A 23074-nucleotide genomic window follows, 5' to 3' on the forward strand; every position below is an offset into this window, starting at 1 on the left:
ACAAAGAAAACGTAACCGTGACGTAAACTGACGCCTGCCGGATTAACCCAATCAGTGCTGCTAGGCCTTTTTATTGTATAAACATTAGAAGCAGAAATGCGAATGAAAGAATAATGATAAAAAATAAAATTAATCTTATGAGGCGTTATGTAAATGTAATCTGTGTAATTAAATGTATTGTATTATTATTATTATTAATATAATGTTTTAACCTCTGGCAACTCTCTCTTTCTCTCTCTCTCTCTCTCTCTCTCTCTCTCTCTCTCTCTCTCTCTCTCTCTCTCTCTCTCTCTCTCTCTATCTATCTATCTATCTATCTATCTATCTATCTATATATATATATATATATATATATATATATATATATATATATATATATATATATATATATATATATATATATAGCTTACTGTTAGAATAGGCCTACTCTCTCTTTTTTTCAAAAATATTGTGCGATGTATAAGTTTGTACATATTTGCATAAAAAGAGTTTCGGGGAAAGAAAAAAATGTAAATAAAAAAAAATGCTTGGCTAAATCTCAAAGAATGTTCAACTCTCTTTATTAATCAGTGTTTAAATAATAAGTAAGGTGTGGGTAATTCATGTAGCTATGTAAATAATATCATTATAGTATGCAACAGATAGAGAAATATATATTAATTCATGTATTTGCCAATTATTATATATAATGTGAATGATCTAACTATAAAATATTTTAAATATGTATATGTTGGTCTGTAATAATGTGGTAATGTAATGTAATGTAAAATTTGACAATGATAATTTCACGCAGACAGAACATTCATAAAACTTTTTAATTAATTACAATTATGTTAGTTTATTATTTTTTTAATTATTTATTATATAAACACTGAGGGCGACGCAGTGACGCAGTAGGTAGTGCTGTCGCCTCACAGCAACAAGGCCACTGGTTCGAGCCTCGGCTGGGTCATAAAAGGACTAAACCGAAAAGAAAATGAATGAATGATGAAATACCACATATTAAAACCAATAAATATTTTAAAACCAAAATTAATAAAAATTATTTATATAGAGAAATAATACATATTATATCAAAACAATATTATATAATAATAACGCAGTATAAAACATGATAATAGTATTTACAAATGTTTCATTGTCAATGTTAAGAGTAATAAAAAAGTTTAATTGCATATTCTCACAATCTCAGCACCACATAAAAAAACACAACAGCACAATTAAAAGCTTTACTTTATTTAGTTTTTTAGTAGAAAAACAAGCAAACACTTTTCTCTTTTAGAACTCTTCCCCCTCCTCATCTTCCTCAAACGAATCAATGCCCACTTCTTCGTAGTCCTTCTCCAGAGCTGCCATATCTTCTCGGGCCTCAGAAAATTCCCCTTCCTCCATCCCCTCACCCACATACCAGTGCACGAAGGCTCTCTTGGCGTACATCAGGTCGAACTTGTGGTCCAGACGAGCCCAAGCTTCAGCAATGGCTGTGGTGTTGCTTAGCATGCAAACGGCTCTTTGCACCTTAGCCAGATCTCCTCCAGGAACCACAGTCGGGGGCTGATAATTGATGCCCACTTTGAAACCAGTAGGACACCAATCCACAAACTGGATGCTTCTCTTGGTCTTGATGGCGGCGATGGCCACGTTGACGTCTTTTGGCACCACGTCTCCCCTGTAGAGCAAACAGCACGCCATGTATTTCCCATGCCGCGGGTCGCACTTCACCATCTGGTTGCTGGGCTCGAAACAGGAGTTGGTGATTTCCGCCACAGAGAGCTGCTCGTGGTAGGCTTTCTCAGCGGAGATCACTGGAGCGTATGTGGCCAGAGGAAAGTGGATGCGAGGGTAGGGCACTAAATTGGTCTGGAACTCCGTCAGGTCGACGTTTAAAGCACCGTCGAAGCGCAGAGAGGCAGTGATGGAGGAAACGATCTGGCTGATGAGCCTGTTGAGGTTGGTGTAGGACGGGCGCTCGATATCTAGGTTTCTCCTGCAGATGTCGTAGATGGCCTCGTTGTCCACCATGAAGGCGCAGTCGGAGTGCTCCAGGGTGGTGTGGGTGGTCAGGATGGAGTTGTACGGCTCCACCACAGCCGTAGACACCTGTGGAGCTGGGTAAATAGCAAACTCAAGCTTGGACTTCTTCCCGAAGTCAACCGAGAGACGCTCCATCAGAAGGGAGGTGAAACCTGAGCCCGTGCCTCCACCGAAACTGTGGAAGACCAGGAAACCTTGCAGTCCTGTGCACTGGTCAGCCTGCGGGTATCAAATAATTAAAAATTATTTTTAAAGAGCCACTGAATATTGGTTGATGAATCAACAAATTCGTAGTCATGTTTAAAGTACAAGCTTTATGGGACATGCATGAGATGGCTATTAATTTAGTTTAAAGGGGATCTATTATGCAAAAATTACTTTTATAAGGTGCTTAAACACAGTTGTGTGGCAACAATGTGTGAATATAGCCATCCTCTAGTGGTAAATATGAATTAATTCAATTTTTATAATCACACTTGATAAAATAGAAACACTTTGATCAACATTCCCCCTTTGTACATGTTATAAGAGGGGAAAACCCCGCCCATTAGACATCTTTCCCTCATTAGCATAAATGATCCTGAGTGAGAAGCAGCTGTTTTAAATCTGCCACATAGGCATTTTAGCTCCGCCCTCTTTTCAAAATAGTGGCTAGGAGCACAATCTCATTTGAATTTAAAGCAACAGTCACCAATTAAAAACATAACACAATTAACCCTACTCAAACACAAATCACAGTATTTAATATTCTAAGTTGGCACAAATGACATCTGATACACATTTTTCCTTACTTGAGGTTGCCTGAAACGTCTTTTTGGTGGCAAAAGCTGGATATCTGTTTAATTATCATTTGACACATTTAATTAAACTGTTTTTTGCAGAAATAGATTTAATCCAGAAATGAGAATTGTGACTTCATATGTAGTTCTACTGAAAAAAATGTCTAATGTCACTTTTAAAAAAAAGGAACTAAATGTGTTACATGGTTACTTTTTTAAGGAAAGTAGCGTAAAAGTATGCATTGTTATTTTTCCATTTATTTCTTTTGTAAAATAAATATTAAAATAAGTAAAGCAGTAAAAAAAATTTGCATTTCTTTCAAGCAAAAAATACTTTAGATTGTAATGTATTCCTTTTTTACTCTAACCAAATAATCCACACATATTGCCTGAGGTGAGGAAATGAGCAATTTTTTAGGTGAACAATTTCTTTTGTAAGCTAATGTAAGTGTTTGGCATTACCAGTTTACGAATGCGATCCAGCACGGAGTCAATGATCTCCTTGCCGATGGTGTAGTGACCGCGGGCGTAGTTATTCGCTGCATCCTCTTTTCCTGAGATGAGCTGCTCGGGGTGAAACAGCTGGCGGTAAGAGCCTGTGCGGACCTCATCTGAAACAAAACAGGATTACATTAAACCAAATCCTGATCTAAAACTATTTATATGTTTTGAAATGGTTTCGAAATGAAAATTAAATATTAATATTTAATTTTAAATGATATTGGATACTTTATCATATGACATAATACAAATTTAAAATTATTTAAAGCGCTCAGCATAAATTAGTTCACCCCTCGCAGATCTCTATTTTAAATGATTATTTTCTACAGGATGCTTTGCAATAATATGTCTGTCCATATACATTAGATTAGTCAGTATCAAAGCCAAAACTGGAATGAATCTAACAAAAAAATTGTACATAATGTTGGTGTTTTTAGTTTAATTTGTACATTTACAAATTTTAGTGCTTCTTAACCATGCTTGATTGATTGTATAATTTTTGTATTGTTTTTTAGGTTGACAATTTTAACATCTGTCCAGGGACAACTGATGAAAAGTAGCCTTCTGGCTAATTCTTGTGCATTTGCAGAAATACTAATTAATGTACACTGTCCCTGCCAAATAAACAAATAAATAAAATAAATAAATAACTAAAAAATGAAGATCACTGTGCAAAAACTAGCACCTATTAAATACAATTTTATAAACAAGAAAAATTAAGAGAAACAAAATAATATATTAAATTTAGTATTTGTATTTTGTAATTTTTATTTGCAATAACTAGTTTGAATTTAAACTTATTAACTTTCCGGATGTGTTATATTTCTATTTCTAAAGATGTTAGGTGACCAAATTTTAATGGATATAATTATTTATAAAATTATTATAATTTTTTTTTTAATTACATGTAAATGCACCAAAATATATTGTCTAAATGTTCTCACTCATGCTGAGAACTGTATATTTAATGTAAACAATTGCACAATCCCACATTACTCTTTATACAAATTTAAATAAATTAAATCCATATTTACTTATATTAGATATGCAAAGAATGCTAGGAATGTTCAAAATATATTTATTACTATTTTCTACTTAAATATATTATTTTTATTATATTATTTACTACTTATATATATATATATATATATATATATATATATATATATATATATATATATATATATATATATATATATATATATATATATATATATATATATTATATTTACCTTTATTATGTGGAGTTCTGAGGAAACCACTGGAGCATTCTTTGTCTTATTCATAATTAAAGTAGTATTAAAAGCATTACAGATAGCAGATGCCGACATCTTTCTAACATGACTACACTAATGTTACTCTGTGTTGCATGTGGTATAATGGTAAAATCACGTATGCATGTGCTCCTGTTTCCTTCAATTAAACCCTGTGATGATTTACCAATGACTGTCGGCTCCAGGTCTACAAATATCGCCCGGGGTACGTATTTGCCGGCTCCAGTCTCGCTGAAGAAGGTGGTGAAGGAGTCGTCGTGTCCGCCCACTGGTTTGTGGCTGGGCATCTGCCCGTCCGGCTGGATGCCGTGCTCCAGACAGTAGAGCTCCCAGCAGGTGTTGCCCATCTGGACACCAGCCTGACCCACGTGCACAGATATACACTCACGCTGAGGAGAGGAGATGAGTCACATTAGTGAATGAGGGATGCTCAAAGTCAATGTGAAAATCACAATCACTTAATCAATATCGATCAGCATATATACTTTCTTACCACACATTTTTTTGTAGTCCTGTGCAAAAATGAATCGTATCGTATACAAAATAAAAGTTTGTTTTTACCTAAGTGTGTGTACTGTGTACATGTATTATTATGTATATATAAATATACACATGCATGCATATATTTGAGAAAATGTTTATTTATATTTAGATCTAAAATATATTTGCATGTGATACCAATTATATATACGTTTAAATATCCATGTAACAAAATTGTGTTGCATAGCTTTGTTTTTATGTGTGTATTTAACACACACAGGATGCGATTAATCGCGATTAATCTTTGCCCAGTACAAATCTTTAGTCTTTTTTAGTTTGTTTATTCATTTTGATAAAGTAATAATATTCATCAACATCATCATAATAATAATAATGATAATATATCTTTTCAGTAACCAATATCACAAACTCTGAGTGGCTTCGGATAAAAAGGAACAAACCTAAAATTAAAATTAGAAATCAAAAACTGAAATATTACATTAACAGCAACAAAATTTATAAAAAGTGTCTATCCAATTAATACACAATAATAATAATAATAATAGTAATAATAATAATAATAATAATACGGTGGTGCAGTGGGTAGCGCTGTCACCTCACAGCAAGAAGCTGGGGAACCCACGGCTGGGTCAGTTGACGTTTCTGTGTGGAGTTTGCATGTTCTCTCTGTGTTGGCGTGGGTTTCCTCCGGGTACTCCGGTGTCCCCCACATGTCCAAAGACATGTGCTACTGGTGAACTGAATAAACTAAATTGTCCGTAGTGTATGTGTGTGAATAAGTGTGTATGGTGTTTCCCAGTGATGGGTTGCAGCTGGAAGGGTATCCGCTGCATAAAACATATGCTGAAAAAGTTTGCGGTTCATTCCGCTGTGGCGACCCCTGATTAATAAAGGGACTAAGCCAAAAAAGAAAAGGAATGAATGAATGATAATAATAATATTAATAATAATAATAATAATAATAATAATAATAATAATAATAATAATAATAATAATAATAAAAATACTACTACTAATAGTAGTTATACTAATAATAACAATAATAATAATAATAATAGTAATAATAATAATAATAGTAATAATAATAACAATAATAATAATAATAATAGTAATAATAATAATAATAGTAATAATAATAATGATAATAATAATAATAATAATAATAGTAATAATAATATTAATAATAATAATAATAATAATAATAGTAATAATAATAATAATAATAATAATAATAATAATAATAATAATAATAAATGTATATGTATTGCATTTTCCAACTGACATTCCAAATAAATCCACAAAAAATCTGTTTACTTTTCTTACTGCACTTTATTTTTGCTTTAGGTCTATCCAATAAAAATGACATAAGGCCCAAAATGTAAACAAATTAACTAATTTAATACAATACATTGAATTCTTGCATTTTTAAGAATTTTACAGATTCTTTTTTTCCAAAAGAAAAACGGGCATGCGTCAGTTTACATTTTAATGCACATATTTTATATATATACATGTCTATCCAATAAGAAGCCCACACCCTTGAGTTTTTTCCAACTAAATAACAGCTGTTTAAAATTTTAGTTTCGCCCACCAGGGGGCAGACGAAAACCCAAAACGTTCCTTTATTATTATTATTATTAGAGTGAGGGTGGTCTACTCCAGTATCCCATTCACAGATGACTGACGTCTGCAGCTGACAGGAATCAGGACAGAAAAATGTGCCTATCAGATTCCTCAAAAAGCCACCAAACATGTTTGTCATTGTAAGTTTGTTCTTATCTACATATCAACCCTGAGATAACAACGTCTGAACCGTCCTTGAATGCATACTGTGGCGCGTTATAGCCTAGTTAATCACCTCTGTTTGTTTGTAAAGGGAGTTTCCTGAAAGACTCGACCTGTAGGCCTTTTACGATGTGACACTAGAAACATATGGCAGACAGACCTACTAACCCTCACAGCCGTTATTTTCTCTTCACACATACACACACTAAAAACCTTCCACAAACAAGACTGAAGCAGCAAGATGAGGCTTGAGGTGTCGACAACAGCCCCGACAGGTTCAAATCAGAGCTGCACCCTAACGAGGAATTCATAGTATGCGTCCTAAAAGAAAGTTGAAGATCAATGAATGGAAAAACTGATAATGAGTATGAGGAGGTAAAATGGGAGATGTTGTTACTTGCAATTTTATATAGTAGGCTTTACTTATGGTTCAAATTGGCTGTTTTTTCTTTTATCAACATAAATGCATTTATTTGATCAAAACTGACTGTAAATACATAGTTGAAGACAGAATTATTAGCCCCCGTGTTTATTTCCCCCCCCCCCCAATTTCTGTTTAACAGAGAGAAGATTTTTTTTCAACACATTTCTAAACATAATAGTTTTAATAACTAATTTCTAATAACTGATTTATTTTATCTTTGCCATGATGACTAAATAATATTTGACTAGATATTTTTCAAGACAGCTTAAAGTGACATTTAAAGGCTTAATTAGGTTAACTAGGCAGGTTAGGGTAATTAGGCAAGTTATTGTATAACAATGGTTTGTTCTGTAGACTATTGAAAAAAAAAATTAGCTTAAAGGGGCTAATAATTCTGACCTTAAAATGGTTCATGAAAAATTTAAAACTGTGTTTATTCTAGCCAAAATAAAACAAATAAGACTTTCTCCAGAAGAAAAAAAAATGATCAGACATACTGTGAAAATTTCCTTGCTCTGTTAAACATCATTTGGGAAATATTCAAAAAAGAAAAAAAATTCAAAGGGGGCTAATAATTCTGACTTCATCTGTATGTGTTATTTATAACTTTTCAGTTATAAAATGTACTTGTTTTTAAATGTTCTTTTGAGCTTAGTCGTCTAAGCGTTCTGAAAAGATGTTGTGCTTCATGGTATTCAAAAAAGAAAAAACAGCACGCAGCTGTTTTCAGCATTGATAATAATAAAACATGTTTCTTAAGCAGAAAATCAGCTAATCAGCCATATTTTTTGAATAAAATTTTATTTTAAATAGCAGGAATATTTGCTGAATTTTTATATTATATTATATTATATTATATTATATTATATTATATTATATTATATTATATTATATTATATTATATCATATTATATTATATTATTCATTAATTTCAGCTTAGTCCCTTTATTAATCCGGGGTCACCACAGCGGAATGAACCACCAACTTATCAAGCACATGTTTCACGCAGCGGATGCCCTTCCAGCCGCAACCCATCCTGGGAAACATCCATACACACTCATTCACACAGGTACACTACGGACAATTTAGCCTACCCAATTCACCTTTACCACATGTCTTTGGACTGTGGGGGAAACCGGAGCACCCGGAGGAAACCCACGCGAACGCAGGGAGAACATGCAAACTCCACACAGAAACGCCAACTGACCCAGCCGAGGCTCGAACCAGCAAGCTTCTTGCTGTGAGGCGACAGCACTACCTACTGTGCCACTGCGTCGCCTATATTATATTATATTATATTATATTATATTATATTATATTATATTATATTATATTATATTATATTAAATTATATTATATTATATTATATTATATTATATTATATTATATTCCTAAAGTGTGAAATTTGTTATACAAATTACCAAGTACCAATTTTGATTAAAATTGTTATACAGTAAATAAACCCAAATTGCCAAACAGACGGTTGATGAATGACAGAGCAAGGAATTTTTCACAGAGTTTCATTTAATATTTTTTCTTCTGGAGAAAGTCTTATTTGTGTTATTTTTTGTGTTATTATTATTTTTTTAAACCATTTGAAGGTCAATATTACTAGCCCTCTTAAACAATACATTTTTTTGATTGACTACAGAAAGAAAACATTGTTATAATAACTTGCCTAATTAATCTAATTAACCTAGTTAACTTTTAAATAGCACTTTAAGATGAATACTAGTATCTTGAAAGGTATAAACTCGCATCATGAAAAAGATAAAAAAAATCAGTTTATAGAAATGAGTTATTAAACTATTATGTTTAGAAATGTGTTGAGAAAAATCTTCTTCCTGTTAAACAGAAATTTGGGAACAAAATATACAGGGGGCTAATAATTCAAGAAGGCTAATAACTGTACATATTGTGTTGCACAATCAAAATCAAGGCCAACGTTTTCATTTCCAGGGAATTCAAGGACTGCTAATATGCAAATTGTTAAGTTACAAGTATCTGCCAAATGCATAAAAGTAGGTGTTGCCATTATGCAGTCAAAACAACGATGCAAAAATGAAAGTCACGTGGGGTTGCAATAAAAGTGCTCTGTAATGATTCAGCCCTTAAATCTGTGCCTGTGCTCCAGAGAGATGGCCTACTTCAGCCTGAGAAGAAATATCCAGACTCTGCTTCTCCTCTGTGGGCTTGACTCTTCCTCTGGATTCACTCTCCTGGGGTTGGGGCTCTATTTTTACCCCCCGTCCCTCTCTGTCTATTGGTGTGTCAGTGGGGAGGGGAATGGGACATTACACAGGCACATGGGACTGCCTAGTTTGGGCATGGCAGCCAGGTTAGAAGTTATTTATGGGTCGTTACAAGTCATCTTTCCCCACTAGCTATTCAAACCCTCCTCCACCAACCCATGAACACTTTCTACTCATCTTTTGACCTCACAGTTAGCTGATACCTTGTTTTTCTGCATTTTTTTTTTAACTTGCACGAATTCTGTTGCCTCATAAATTTCACATCATCTCAGAATACATGCAAATTATAATACATGGCCTGGGGAAACCAAAATCAAAGCTTAAACTAGAAATAAACAGATATGTATGTTTGCAAACAATAGTTGTTTTTAAAAATTGCATTAGCTGACAATACAATATTAACTCAACATCAGAGATGAATCATATTTGAATAATTCACTTTTTATATAATTTGACTGGTTTTAATGGAACAATATGTTAAACTTTTTCATTAAAATATTCAAAATTATATCCTAAATTATATATATTGCTGACCTCTGAACTTACATTATCCCAGATGTTTTAAAGGATGTTCAAATCCAGAGAAATAAGCGATTTTAACTAGTGACATGGACCTGTGCTAACACGCCAACCTGATTCCATCTAGTAGGACATAATCCTGGATTAACATCTACGTTGATCCTGGAACAACATTCCAATCAGCCAATCAGAATTAAGGGATATGTTTACCGTTTATGTTAAGTTTAGGCTTACGATTAGGTCTATGCACTTCTACATGATTGTTATCCAACTATAATTCCCCTCTGATTTTGGGAATAATTTTGAGTTATGGTTGGGTTTAGGGGTAGAGAATAGGTATGGATTACATTTTCCAACTAAAATGATGTCCTAGGATCAACATAGATGCTAATCCAGGATCACATTGTACTTGGCAAAATCATGATATGCTGTCTTAACATGTCATGCTAATGAAGTGCTAATGCTAATGAAGTCATACCCTCGATTTCTAGTTTGGTTTTATAGAAAAACCAAAGATGCTTTAAAATCTGTGTGAATCTGAAGTTGCTGAGACTCTTATTTGAGTATTTTGATGTACTTCCAACTGACATTGAATATTGAGTAGGGGGTGGGGCTTTCTTTTGTGCATTATTCCCTCATAGCTGACTAGCAGTTAGAGGGGTGTGCTTAAAAAAGATATTATGTGAACAGAAGGACCGACACTCCAGACGCGGAAGCAAATGGTCAGACTTTTGCTGAAGATTACCGAAACAAACTTTTTTTTTCAATGCATTAACTTGCACAAAAACATTTTCACCTTTAAAATAACAACATGAGCTTGCAAAATAAACATTGTAAATTTTGTTTCACACTAACTAATATGTTGTGCATTTTATTAGACTGCACAATACAGCATTATAACAGAAGCCTAAAATGTTTTAGTATTATAAAACAGCGTCTTCCGACATAAACACGAGCCAAAGAACTGGAAGCAATGGACTGTGGCATAATAAAAGCTTTGCTGCTTGTGCCACGTCTCTCATTAGCAATTGATTCAGGACTTTCATTTCACTCCTTAGGCTGGTTTATACTTCTGCGTAGAGTGATTGGCGTGACCCACGGCACCTGCCTTGCGTGTTGCCGTGCATTTATCCTTTTGTGTGCTGTTTGTGTTGCTCTGCAATAAACAATTCAATTCAATTCACCTTTATTTGTATAGCGCTTATACAATGTAGATTGTGTCAAAGCAGCTTCACATAAAAGGTCATAGTAAAAATGAACAGTGTAGTTCAGTTTGTAGTGTTTAAGTTCAGTTTAGCTCAGTTCAGTGTGGTTTCATAATCACTACTGAGAGTCCAAATATTGAAGGGCAAATCCAACGATGCGCAGCTCTACAGATCCCGAACCATGCAAGCCAGTGGCGACAGCGGAGAGGGAAAAAAAACTTCACTAATGGCGGAAGTGAAGAAAAAAAACCTTGAGAGAAACCAGACTCAGTTGGGCATGGCCATTTTAATTTCTCCGCTGGCCAAACGTCTTGTGCAGAGCTGCAGTCTCAGTGGCGGAGGCTGGAAGCTGGCCTCAGCGAAGACTAGTCTGTCTCTGGAGCGTCACAGGAATCAGTCTCATGTTTTCCACTCTTCCATGACCATCACAGTAGCTGCTCAGGATTCGGCCTGGTCCAGGATATGGAAACCTTGGGATCATCTCGTTGTTGGTCCGAAACACATCCGAAACACTAGCTGGCAGTAAGTTTTTATGTTCCTCTGTGTCAAGTTTCTTTGCTGGTATTTTGTTTTTTCTGATGCTACTTTAATGTACAAGTAGCTAAAACTCGCATATTCTAAGACGGGAACTGACGGACATGCAACAACTTTAATCATAAGGTAAACACAAAACAAAAGTTTTCGTCTGGAGCTCCTTCACGGGAATCGACACTCGTAAACACTCGCTCCAACAGGTTCGCACGGCTCTCACCCACGCCCATACTCATCAGCGCTACCAAGCCGACCAATCACAGAGCTTACGCTACGTGTGGTTGCGACGTGTAGTTACATTTTTTTTAGAGGTGCGCATCAGCATTGGCGCCACCCACAGCGAGAGGTATGCAACCGCGCGAAGGCAGTACCAGAGACCATACATGTGTGCTTGACGCAGAAGTATAAATCAGCCTTTAGGGGCCGATCACACCGAATGCACTTTTTGCGCATGTTTTGAGCTAAAGAGGCTAGTTTTTTGAATGGTTTGCTAATGGCTGCGAGTGTTTTGTGTGCTGCTTATGTGCCCTGTGTGCCTCGCGTTTTTGCAGCTGTGCGCTTTGTGTTGAGAAAAGGTAAACTCTGATCGGAAAAGGTGCGTTACTTCAGTCGTGTCTTTTTCATTCTCCAATCAAATGAGAGCAGAGGCGGGGTTTCCGTTGTGATGACAGCAGTGTTTGTGTTGACTACGATGACTATGGAGATTTTTAAAAATGGAAGAGAGACTAGTGGTCGCTGTTTCAAGTTATCCAGATCTGTATGACTTTGCAAATCTTGAACATTGCAATATTATTAAATATTACAATTATAACAATATCGGCAGCAACACTCGCACACAATACGCAGCTGATTCAGTCATTGCCTAGTGACATAAAAAAGCGAACTGCGCTTCTTTTTTTCTTTTCAACAAAGGCAGTGTGTTGTGCCTCGCGTTTTCAGAACGGAAAACAGCATTTGGTGAGATCGGCCCCTTACTCTGCTTCAACTTTATAAAAGGTTTTGAATACTTTAGCTCATCCATCAACATGATTTTTAGTGGAGTCCTGTAGGATGTAATCAAGACCAAAATTCCCATGATTCCACACTCAGTCACATCATCATCAAACTATGCCTTTGTTTGTTGCAAACATGCGCCGTCCAGTGGTAAAAATTTCCTACTTGTGATGTTTAAAGTAGTTTCTATACAGAAATGTATTGGGGAGACCTGTTTGGAGACAGTCATCATTTTTTGCAATCTCATTAGGTGGCGCTAGTGACAGAATCACACGTGAAACAGTATTTGCAACCTACTTTACCCTTTACTTCACATATCTGAAACAAAAAGTGCTAAAATTTGATTGATTAGAACAGTCAGATTTGCATGAGTTGAAACAACGCCCAAGTAACTGCTTGCCTATTTGTTAACACAATAGCTTTCTTTGCTCAGGCGTTGTCAGTGGAAAAGGAAAATCATGCGTGAACTTAATTCAATTTGATAAATGATTATGCAGGGAAAAAAATATGTTAAGTATTATGTACTTTGATAACCATAAGAACTGAAGTTAGTTGTAATATTTATTTTTGTTATGAAATTGACTTGAATGAAATTATCTTTAAAGTGACTTACATGAACTTGAACTTTATTCTGTCTAATGATTGCAAAAAAAAAGCAAATAATTGACAAGGAAACGAAGGTGATATGACAGTCTGTTAATCGTTAACATGTGGTAACTGACCTGGGCTCATGAATTTGTAAAGGAAATAAAAGAAAACATTTTTTTAGTGTGACATTAGACAAAAGTATTAAGGTTTTAGTCCAGACAATCACTGATATGACTTAATAAATCTTAAGGAATATTTTTCAAGGTTTGGGTGGCATCCAAAGCACCCAAAAGATAAACAAAATGGCCTCAGGAGGGTGATTTGGGTCTTTTAAGTATGTGAAAACCATTTGTCCCCAGAGTCCATTACAAACTATCTCCTACACATGTGGTTCTAATATCTTTTCCATTAAAAAAACAGACCCACAACACTTCTTTGGGTGACTTGTTGGCTCTGACGTTACAGTTTCACAATGTAGGTGGATTCTGAAACCCACACAATGTTCCACTTATTTAACCAAAGCTTGAGCTATATTCACAAACGCAGAGGTCTGCTAACTGATATATACAGTTACAGCAATAAAAACTATTATTTTCACATTCAAGCTCATCAGCACAAATGGATTTGTATCTGGCTCATAGGACACACACACTCATAAAAAAGAGACCAAAAGCCACATCAGCGCTCAGTAAAATCCCAAACACACCCATAACCACACTGCTGGAGGCATAAACCTTTCAGCAGTTTCCATACTAGTGGAAATATGGTTGTGAAGTGTGCTCAAAACTAGCTATAAAAACAATATGGCAAATAAAACTACACATTTAAAGAGACAGACTAAATTTAGCTATACAGGAGAGATATATGAACACATATATATTTTTAAATAACTAATATAGGCCTATTGAAACTCTAAATGCATATGTGATCATTTTGTCTAGCAGTTGTCTACATCTTTAAACATAGTAATTTGTAAATCTACTGTATTATTAAAATACTCAATTGATAAATGTGCAATGTGTCGACTAATACCTACATGATTGCTCAATATGTTTACTTACATGCAAATCATTTTTCAATGTATATTTATATTATAAAATAATGCTCTACTTACCATTTTGCTTTAGGGTTGAATTCGTTTTTTTGCCTGGAAAGTATTGTAAAGAGCTCTTGCCCTCTCACTGCGTACCTGCAATGTGGTATGAGTGAGACAGTCTGACAGACTCACTGACAGCAGCTTGACTTTATACCTACAGCAGCAGCAGCAGCACAGAGGAGGAGCAACAGACACTCACTGCAGCACTCACTCCCCACACTTATGTAGGACAGTATATTTAGACACGTAATGAATAATGACCAGGCAAAACAACAACAGCCAGATTTCATTAACATGTTGAGGAGAATTCAATTAGGGCAATATACAGGACGCTTTAAAATAATAATAACAATAATAATAATAATAATAATAATAATAATAATAATAATAATAATAATAATAATAATGATGATGATGATGATAATAATAATATTAATAATGATAATAATAATCATCATCATCATCAAAAGCTTTTCAGTAAATTAAAACAAAGATGAATACACTCTTAAAAAAAAGGTGCTAAATAGCACCAAAACTGGTTCTTTGGCTCGTAATCACAGGGGAACCTTTTTTAGAACCTTTGACAAATGGTGCTGTATAGAACCATAAGAATTGCTATATATAACCATAAAATGGTGCTAAATATAACCACTAAATAGAACCATACGTGGTGCTAAATAGCTCCAAAACCTCTTTTGCTGGTAATCATAGCAGATCCTTTTTGGTGCTATATAGCGCCAATCTTTTAAGGTGCTTTATAGAACCATAAAAAGTGCTATATAGAACCCCAAAAGGGTGCTAAATAGAACCACAAATTAGAGCCACAAGTGGTGCTAATTAGCACCAAAAGTGGTGCTTTGGATCGTAATCTAATGGCTCGTTTCCACTGACTGGTACGGTACGGTTCGGTTTGGTACGGGTCACCTTTATCAGGTTTGCGTTTCCACTACCAAGGGTACCCTTTAGGTGGGCGTGGTGTATGATAGAAAGTTTCAGTCTATGTCATTTTCGCTCGAGGAAATGTCTACAATAAAGCTGTACGAGTCGCTCACATATCATATGAGAAGCACTTCTCACAAAACAGATGCTTTACACACATAAATACTTATGTATACTGTTTATTACTAACTTTTCAATGAACATGAGTTGATTATAACTGCAGATCAATGACAATGCAAAACAGCCTACTGTAACTTCTGTAATTATATTAAAGAACTAAATAAATGAACATATATAAACACATACAGCCCCTTACAGTCTCCGATATGTTACCAACTACAGAAGAACTACATATAGCAGACATTTCGTCTGTATTTAGGTTCAAAACAACACAAAATATAGCCTACAGTCAGTGAAAACCTCTTATCTGTATCTGTAATATTCAGCAGCACATGTCGCCTCTGTTAGACAGCAATTCCATCATTCCTGGTTCATATTAGTCCAAAAGGTGAAGATAATAAGTTCATGTTTGCTGAAAAATAATGTGCTCCTTTTTTTTCCAGCTTCTTCTTTGTTTTTTTGCGCTTCACTCTCGCGTTTGTCAGTGCCTGACAGGATCAGGTTTCAAAAGCACGTCAATAATCAAGCGCAGTTAATTATCATCAGCTCAAGAAGTTTGTTCTTTCATATATAGACACGCGGCGAGCGCAAACAAGAAAGCGAAACCGCTCGCGCTTCAAACTGCCTTGTTAAAAACTACGGGGCACAGGATAATTCTGCTCTATGCCTTTGTGGCTTCATCCAGACGACAAGGTTTGTTTGAGCCCAGGTCGACCATGGCTCGTTATTATATGTAATTATAATTCCGCTGTAATCTCTCGGCTCGTCGGCTGTATATTTCAAACATGGCGGTTTTTTTGTTTTTTATTCTGGCTTGTTGCGTAAGCGAATGACGTATCTCTGTAAACCAGTAGCATTCAGCTGCGCGTCTAGCTCCGCCTTTTGGTACCCTTTCTTGTGTTTGGTACCCTTTCGAAAGGGTGCCGAAAAAGTGGTATGGTACGGTTTTGTACGCCTTTTGACAGTGGAAACGGCCGTAAAAGCGTACCAAACCGTACCGTACCGTACCGTACCACTCAGTAGAAACTGGCCAATAGGGAAACCTTTTTTGGTGCTATATAGAACCTTAGGAAGTGCTATATAGAACCAAGTTTAATAGGTTCATTATATAGAGCCCTAAATTGTATGAATTCAAGTTTGATGAAACGAATCCAGAAAAGTACACATTTTTAACATTTGTTCAGATATACAAAAATGTTTTTACAATCAATGTTTTTAAAATTGCACTTTTCCATACTCCATAAATTAAATAGCAAAACTAATCATTTTACATTTACAAGGTTAAATTACATTCAAATTAAATTTTAATGGTTTTACTTTTAAACAAAGATTCATAAACTTGTTTACAAATGCAGTACTTAACTTTCACATCTCTGAAATGAGGAAGAACGAACCATAATGCAGGTAAAAATACATGCACAATTAAAACACCTAATAGTAGGTATTTTAAGAATTTTAATTTACTACTAATGAAAGTATGCAGATTATTTGGGGCAATTCTGTATCTGATACATTTAAAGCATGTAATGGAGTACGACTAAGAGGTTTACTTTCGTCTGCTCTTTTTAATGTTTACGTGAATGAGTTGTAGGACTGGCTGTGTGCTTGGTGATGCTATTATAAATCATTACATGCCTGCTGATGATTTGGTTATCTTTTTCCCAAGTAGCGCTGGTTTTCAGCAGCTGCTTAATATATGGGCAGAGATATGATGTGCAATATAATTTTGAAGAGTGTTTTCACGACAAGTAGAACCAGAGAACATAGAGATATATTTATTATTTGTCAGGGCAAGTTTTAAGTGTTAGTAAAACTGTTACATGTTTTGGGCATGTCATTACTGAAGATGTGAGTGATGATAATGATATGTACAGGGAACGTCGAAAGTTATATGCTCAAGCAAATATGCTGGTGGAAAGTTTTATTTATGTTCGGAGCAGGTTAAGGTTAACCTCTTTAGAACTTATTGCTGTTCTTTATAGCCTACACAGCTCCTCTGTGGTATAATTTTAAATAAGAGAGTCCCCATAAGCTGCAGGTTGCAATGATTGTAAAAGGATTCTTCTTAAAAAACATAGATGGTGCAGTGCAAATGAATTATTTTGTATGGAGTTTGATAATTTTTTGCTTCGATGAGAAATTCGATCTATAAGTTTATCTGTAGATTGGAGAAGTCTTATAATAGCATTTTAATGTTGTTGATAAACGCTAGGCTTACTGAAGGGTGTTTTCAGTCACCTTTGATGAAATATTGGCATAACTGTCTTATTTGATGTATATTGTGTGGTTTGTATTGTTTTGTCTGTCTTTTGTACTATTGGACCTAGTGTCTGGAATAAAGAGAGAATAATAATAATAATAGGCGGTTCACTCCGCTGTGGTGACCCCTGATAAATAAGGGACTAAGATGAAGGAAAATGAATGAATTAATAAATAAATGATATTTCCTACGCATTTACATTATAAAATGTCTTATGCACAGTCTTTGCATTATTTTCCAGTAGATGGAGTTATAAAATAATTTAAAAATACAGTTTCTGAAAATACATTCTGTGTTCTGTTTTTAATTTGGCTAATTTGTTTCTGGCTTAATTTACACTTAATTTAAGCCTTTTCATTGCACTTTAATGTCGTTCATTCATTTTCTTTTCGGCTTAGTCCCTTTATTAATCTGGGGTCGCCACAGCGGAATGAACTGCCAACTTATCTAGCAAATGTTTTATGCAGCGGATACCCTTCCAGCTGCAACCCAGTACTGGGAAACACCCATACAGTCTTGCATTCACACACATACACTATACGGCCAATTTAGCTTATTCAATTCACACATAGCGCATGTCTTTGCATGTCAGACACTAGCAAAACGGAGCACCTGGAAGAAACCCACACCAACACGGGGAGAACATGCAAACTAAAAGCCCCTTCTTGCTGTGAGGCGATCGTGCTGCCCACTGAGCCACCATGACACCACACTTTAATGTGATGCTTAGAAAACTTTATAGTAAATATATAATAAATAGATAGATAGATAGATAGATAGATAGATAGATAGATAGATAGATAGATAGATAGATAGATAGATAGATAGATAGATAGATAGATAGATAGATAGATAGATAGATAGATAGATCACAGACAGACAGACAGACAGACAGACAGACAGACAAATAGACAGGCAGACAGACAGACAGATAGACAGATAGATAGATAGATAGATAGATAGATAGATAGATAGATAGATAGATAGATAGATAGATAGATAGATAGATAGATAGATAGATAGACAGACAGACAGAGAGATAGACAGATAGATAGATAGATAGATAGATAGATAGATAGATAGATAGATAGATAGATAGATAGATAGATAGATAGATAGATAGATAGATAGATAGATAGATAGATAGATAGATAGATAGATATATAGATAGATAGATAGATTAACTAATGAACAGTTCCTAGTTCCTAGAACAGTTTTTAGTTCCTCCTTTAAAAAACAATTGATATATTTAATAGAATGTTTTTTTTTTTACTTTGACATTTCTTTGCCAGTACAATTGTCATTTTGAATTGTCATTGGAATTTGACATTGACATTGTGACATTGACACTAACACAATGACATTGTAATAAGGGCTATATCAATAAACATGAATTGAATCTGTGTTTCTTTACTGGAGCCTATACATCTCTTTCTTTCTTTCTTTCTTTCTTTCTTTCTTTCTTTCTTTCTTTCTTTCTTTCTTTCTTTCTTTCTTTCTTTCTTTCTTTCTTTCTTTCTTTCTTAAAATGGATTTGCATTAAGCCTATAGCCTACTTGTGTATGTATTATGTCTAAAAGGTGCTTTTCTTAGCACTTTTTCCGTTGAATGTTTACTGGAGTGAGTTTAGTGGAAACACCAGTGAATGGTGGTATTGTTTGGATCTGGCGCCGCTTCATCGCATGACAACAAACAGTCATGCTGAAGGCTCTGTGTGAGGAGGCCCTCTAGTGGCTGAACAAGAAATCACACCAGAAACAGTCTGTTAAATCTAATCTCTAATCAATCAATCAATCAATCAATCAATCAATCAATCAATCAATCAGTCAATCAACTTTAATTATATAGCGCCTTACTAGGGACTGCGCAAAGTGCCAAAATTACACATTAAAACACATAAGATGGTAAGAACACAATCTAAACAAGAATGTCAATGAAACAATAAAACAGCCTTTAGCACTTGTGAATATCATGCAGACCTGGTGCAGTGCAATCTGAGCTGCATCCAATGGTTTTTCGTGAGCTCACCTAACCCCATCCTAACCCTAGACCTCACAGTAACCTCCATTCAGTGCATTGTGTCTGCAGTCTCAGATTGCATCATCAAGGCTGCATTCAGATATTATTGGAGAATCATGACCTGAGCTGCTTTTAAATCTTTGCACAGTGTTACCTTTTATTCAGTCTTTTTGCATTGCTTTTCATAATACTAAGTTGTAAGAGGGGGGAATTGTACATTATACAGTGTTTGGCTGCTTTGAAAAACACTAAGAGAAACAAAATCTGTCTATATTTTAATGTATATAACATATGGGATATTTTATCATTTTGATCTATATCCTTTTTTGTTACTTCTTGTTTTGCCTATATGTAATGGTTTATTTGCTCGAAACTAGTTTATGTGCTATATCTGTAAATGCTATATTTTATGTAAATTGTGGAAAACTTGAAAGTTCTGAGGTTCTGGATTTGTTAGGTATTGGTTCGAGTAAATATTAATATTAAATAAAAATGTGTTGTTTTTCCCTGAAAATTACTAATGATCCAAATAATGTTTTGTTTTTATTTGTCATGATTTTATCTTTTTTCTGAAGTTGAAACATTGGAACCGAATATAAACATGTGTAAAAACATTTAGTTATTTTATGGAAAAAGTAGTGCAATAAAAAATGACAACCTTTAAAATTTTAAATGAGGAGAAATATCAGCAGTATACAGATACATGCCATTTAGAGTGTGAGCTACATAATAAATAAATAAATAAATAAATAAATAAAGTGGTCAGCACTGTCACCTCACAGGTCGCTGGTTTGAGTCCCAGCTGGGTCAGTTGGCATTTCTGTGTGGAGTTTGCTTGCACTCATTTACTGTGCTCTGGCTTGTGAATGAATGTGTGTTACCCAGTACTGGGTTGCGGCTGGAAGGGCATCCGCTATTTAAAACATATGCTGGATAAGTGGGCGATTCATTCCGCTGTGGTGACCCCTGATGAATAAAGGGACTAAGCTGAAGGAAAATGAATGAATGAATAAATAAAGGATATTTTCTACGTATTTACATTATAAAATGTCCTATGCACAGTCTTTGCATTATTTTTCCAGTAGATGGAGATATGCATGCTTGATTTCAACTCAGTCTGTAGTTGTTGACCCTGAAGAATCAGTGCTGTGGCTCTTTGACCTTCATTTGTGATTTTAGTGATAAGACACAGACACGGAAATTGATCAGCGAACGAACTGTGACGTCAACTGTTGAGATTCTCATATTAATACGACAATGTTGACATAACACTTCTTGGCAGGTCACCTTGAATTACACGTAAATGACAAAAACTGAAATTCAAGGGAAAAGGGGTGTAAATTTTAGTCAGATTTTCCAAAACCGTACAAACCTTATTAGCTACAAGTTACATAAATAACGGCATGCTAAAAAACGTTTCTTAAGGGCCCTTTATTAATGAGAAAATACATAAATTAATCCAAGAAATCTATAAAAACTAAATCGTTAGTGATGTTTATATATATATATATATATATATATATATATATATATATATATATATATATATATATATATATATATATATATATATATATATATATTTTTTTTTTTTTTTTTTTTTTTTTTTTTTCTGCTGCCAAAAAACTTGTTTTCTGTCAACAAGCAAGACAGTTTTAATTAGATTTATAGTTGAGAACATAAACGCTGTTTTTATAGAACTTTAACGCATTTTGCAAATATATTTCAAAGTCATATATCTATGAGTCAACATTTACAAAAACACCATATAAACAAAGAGACAAAGGGGTTACATAAATTAAGCACAGCAAAGTATACAAGTTTAAAAGATGTACACCAAGAGTTTTAAAAAAGGGTGTTTCTTTGAAAAATGTACATTTGTGGATGTGAAATTTACCCAGAAAAAAGCAATTAATATTACATTAAGCAGGGGTCTAGGTTCAGAGAGTAAAAGAATATTATTTTGGGGATATAAATGACTAAATAAAAACAGTTTGACGTGCATAGTGCAACGTCATGTTTGCGTCACCGAAGTCTCCTCCCGCTCGCTTTGTTTCCTGCGGCAGGACGCGACTGCATCTGCATGAGCGTTTGCGTTAAATCATGGCTGTTCTGTAAATAAAAAGAACTGCCTTTATTTCTGTATATGAAAAATTCGTGCCATATGATCATCGAGTAACATCGAGACCCGCCTTTAATTTGAATTAATCAAGGATTTTCTGTTTTTATTCACCGCTTTCTGGGCTGGCCGTGTATGAAAATGGACCAGGCGGCGAGCCGCTACCAAGTGGTAAGCCTGAATCCACGCAACGTTATATAAGACGATCAAACATGCCTTGTTATACAATAGACTGACATCTCCGTTATGTTGTTTGGTTGCTTTTTATCCGGCTGTCTTTAATCGTTCACGACTTCCGCATCATCACCGTTACAAAGTGCGCGCTGATGTTCAGAGGTCCGCTAAGTGATGTATTGAGGTAAAGTTGGTTTTCTAATCGCACATTCGGACTTTCTCTTTAATATAGTTCCAGAAAAAGTATTCTTGCAAATTTTAAATATGGAAATCATTAGCAGACAATGACTATCAAACTACAACATTGTTCACAGTCAAATAGTGCTGATGTTGTTTTGAAGTCTGCGATTTCAGACCGAATATTCAAAGTACAATAAAGAAATCGTGTCACATGTTGTCACTGGTCAAAAACGAACGAATGTGCAAATATGAGACAAACTTTACCTCAGTAAATGATGATTGACGTCTTTGATAAGTTGTAATAACTTTTTACTGTCCGAGATATGATACAGTAGGTCGTAGTCCATGTTATTTGTAGTAGTAAAGCCACATATCTACAATTAAATCATCACTTTTTAAGCAGTGCATTGGTAATAAAGCAATGGAAATAAAAATAAACAGGACAACTACAGTTTTACTATAGTAACACAGTGTTTCATTATTAAATAGGCCTAAGGAACATGGTGAGAACATTTTTCAAGTCATAACCACCGGGTCAGACAGATTTGTTTTTGCTTTTTCTGCACTGAATTTTAACAAAATATGTGGATTATGCCGAATGATTTTACGAGTATTTAAACTAAAAACTTTAACACGTGAAATAAAAAGTAATAACTTTTTAACTTTTATTTTTAGGTTTACAATTCGAATCACTTAATTGGTAAACAAAGTCTCTATAATATATTTACTAAAAGGCAGAAATATTACTTTACAAACTGTATTGTACTTAAATTGTATAAAC

The 23074-nt window shown here is 34.6% G+C and overlaps 2 protein-coding genes across 3 annotated transcripts in view; one reads left to right on the plus strand and one right to left on the minus strand.

The window, feature by feature from the left end:
* Positions 1-1220: 1220 nt before the first annotated feature.
* tuba8l2 (tubulin, alpha 8 like 2) lies at positions 1221-14618 on the minus strand. The gene is made up of 4 exons (XM_056463192.1): positions 14501-14618; positions 4755-4977; positions 3276-3424; positions 1221-2253 (listed from the first exon to the last, which is right to left on the minus strand). The coding sequence occupies exons 1-4, from the start codon at positions 14501-14503 to the stop codon at positions 1279-1281; spliced, it is 1350 nt and encodes a 449-aa protein (XP_056319167.1). The 5' UTR covers positions 14504-14618; the 3' UTR covers positions 1221-1278.
* Positions 14619-21853: 7235 nt separating this feature from the next.
* Positions 21854-23074, plus strand: part of ndfip2 (Nedd4 family interacting protein 2) — an 87931-nt gene continuing 86710 nt past the window's right edge. The window contains exon 1 of one of the 2 annotated variants that reach the window (XM_056463207.1): positions 21854-22110. In XM_056463207.1, the coding sequence (XP_056319182.1) occupies positions 22075-22110 (36 nt within the window). In that variant the 5' untranslated portion in view covers positions 21854-22074. The remainder of the gene's footprint in view (positions 22111-23074) is intronic. The other variant, XM_056463202.1, reaches the window with a different exon arrangement.

Source organism: Danio aesculapii, chromosome 1 (assembly GCF_903798145.1).
Source record: "Danio aesculapii chromosome 1, fDanAes4.1, whole genome shotgun sequence".
Lineage (NCBI taxonomy): Eukaryota > Metazoa > Chordata > Actinopteri > Cypriniformes > Danionidae > Danio > Danio aesculapii.

Coding starts and splice junctions, on each gene's coding strand:
- tuba8l2 (XM_056463192.1), bottom strand. Junction 3,425..4,754: donor CCTGGAGCCGACAGTCATTG/GTAAATCATCAC, acceptor GTTTTGTTTCAG/ATGAGGTCCGCACAGGCTCT. Junction 2,254..3,275: donor TGGATCGCATTCGTAAACTG/GTAATGCCAAAC, acceptor TGATACCCGCAG/GCTGACCAGTGCACAGGACT.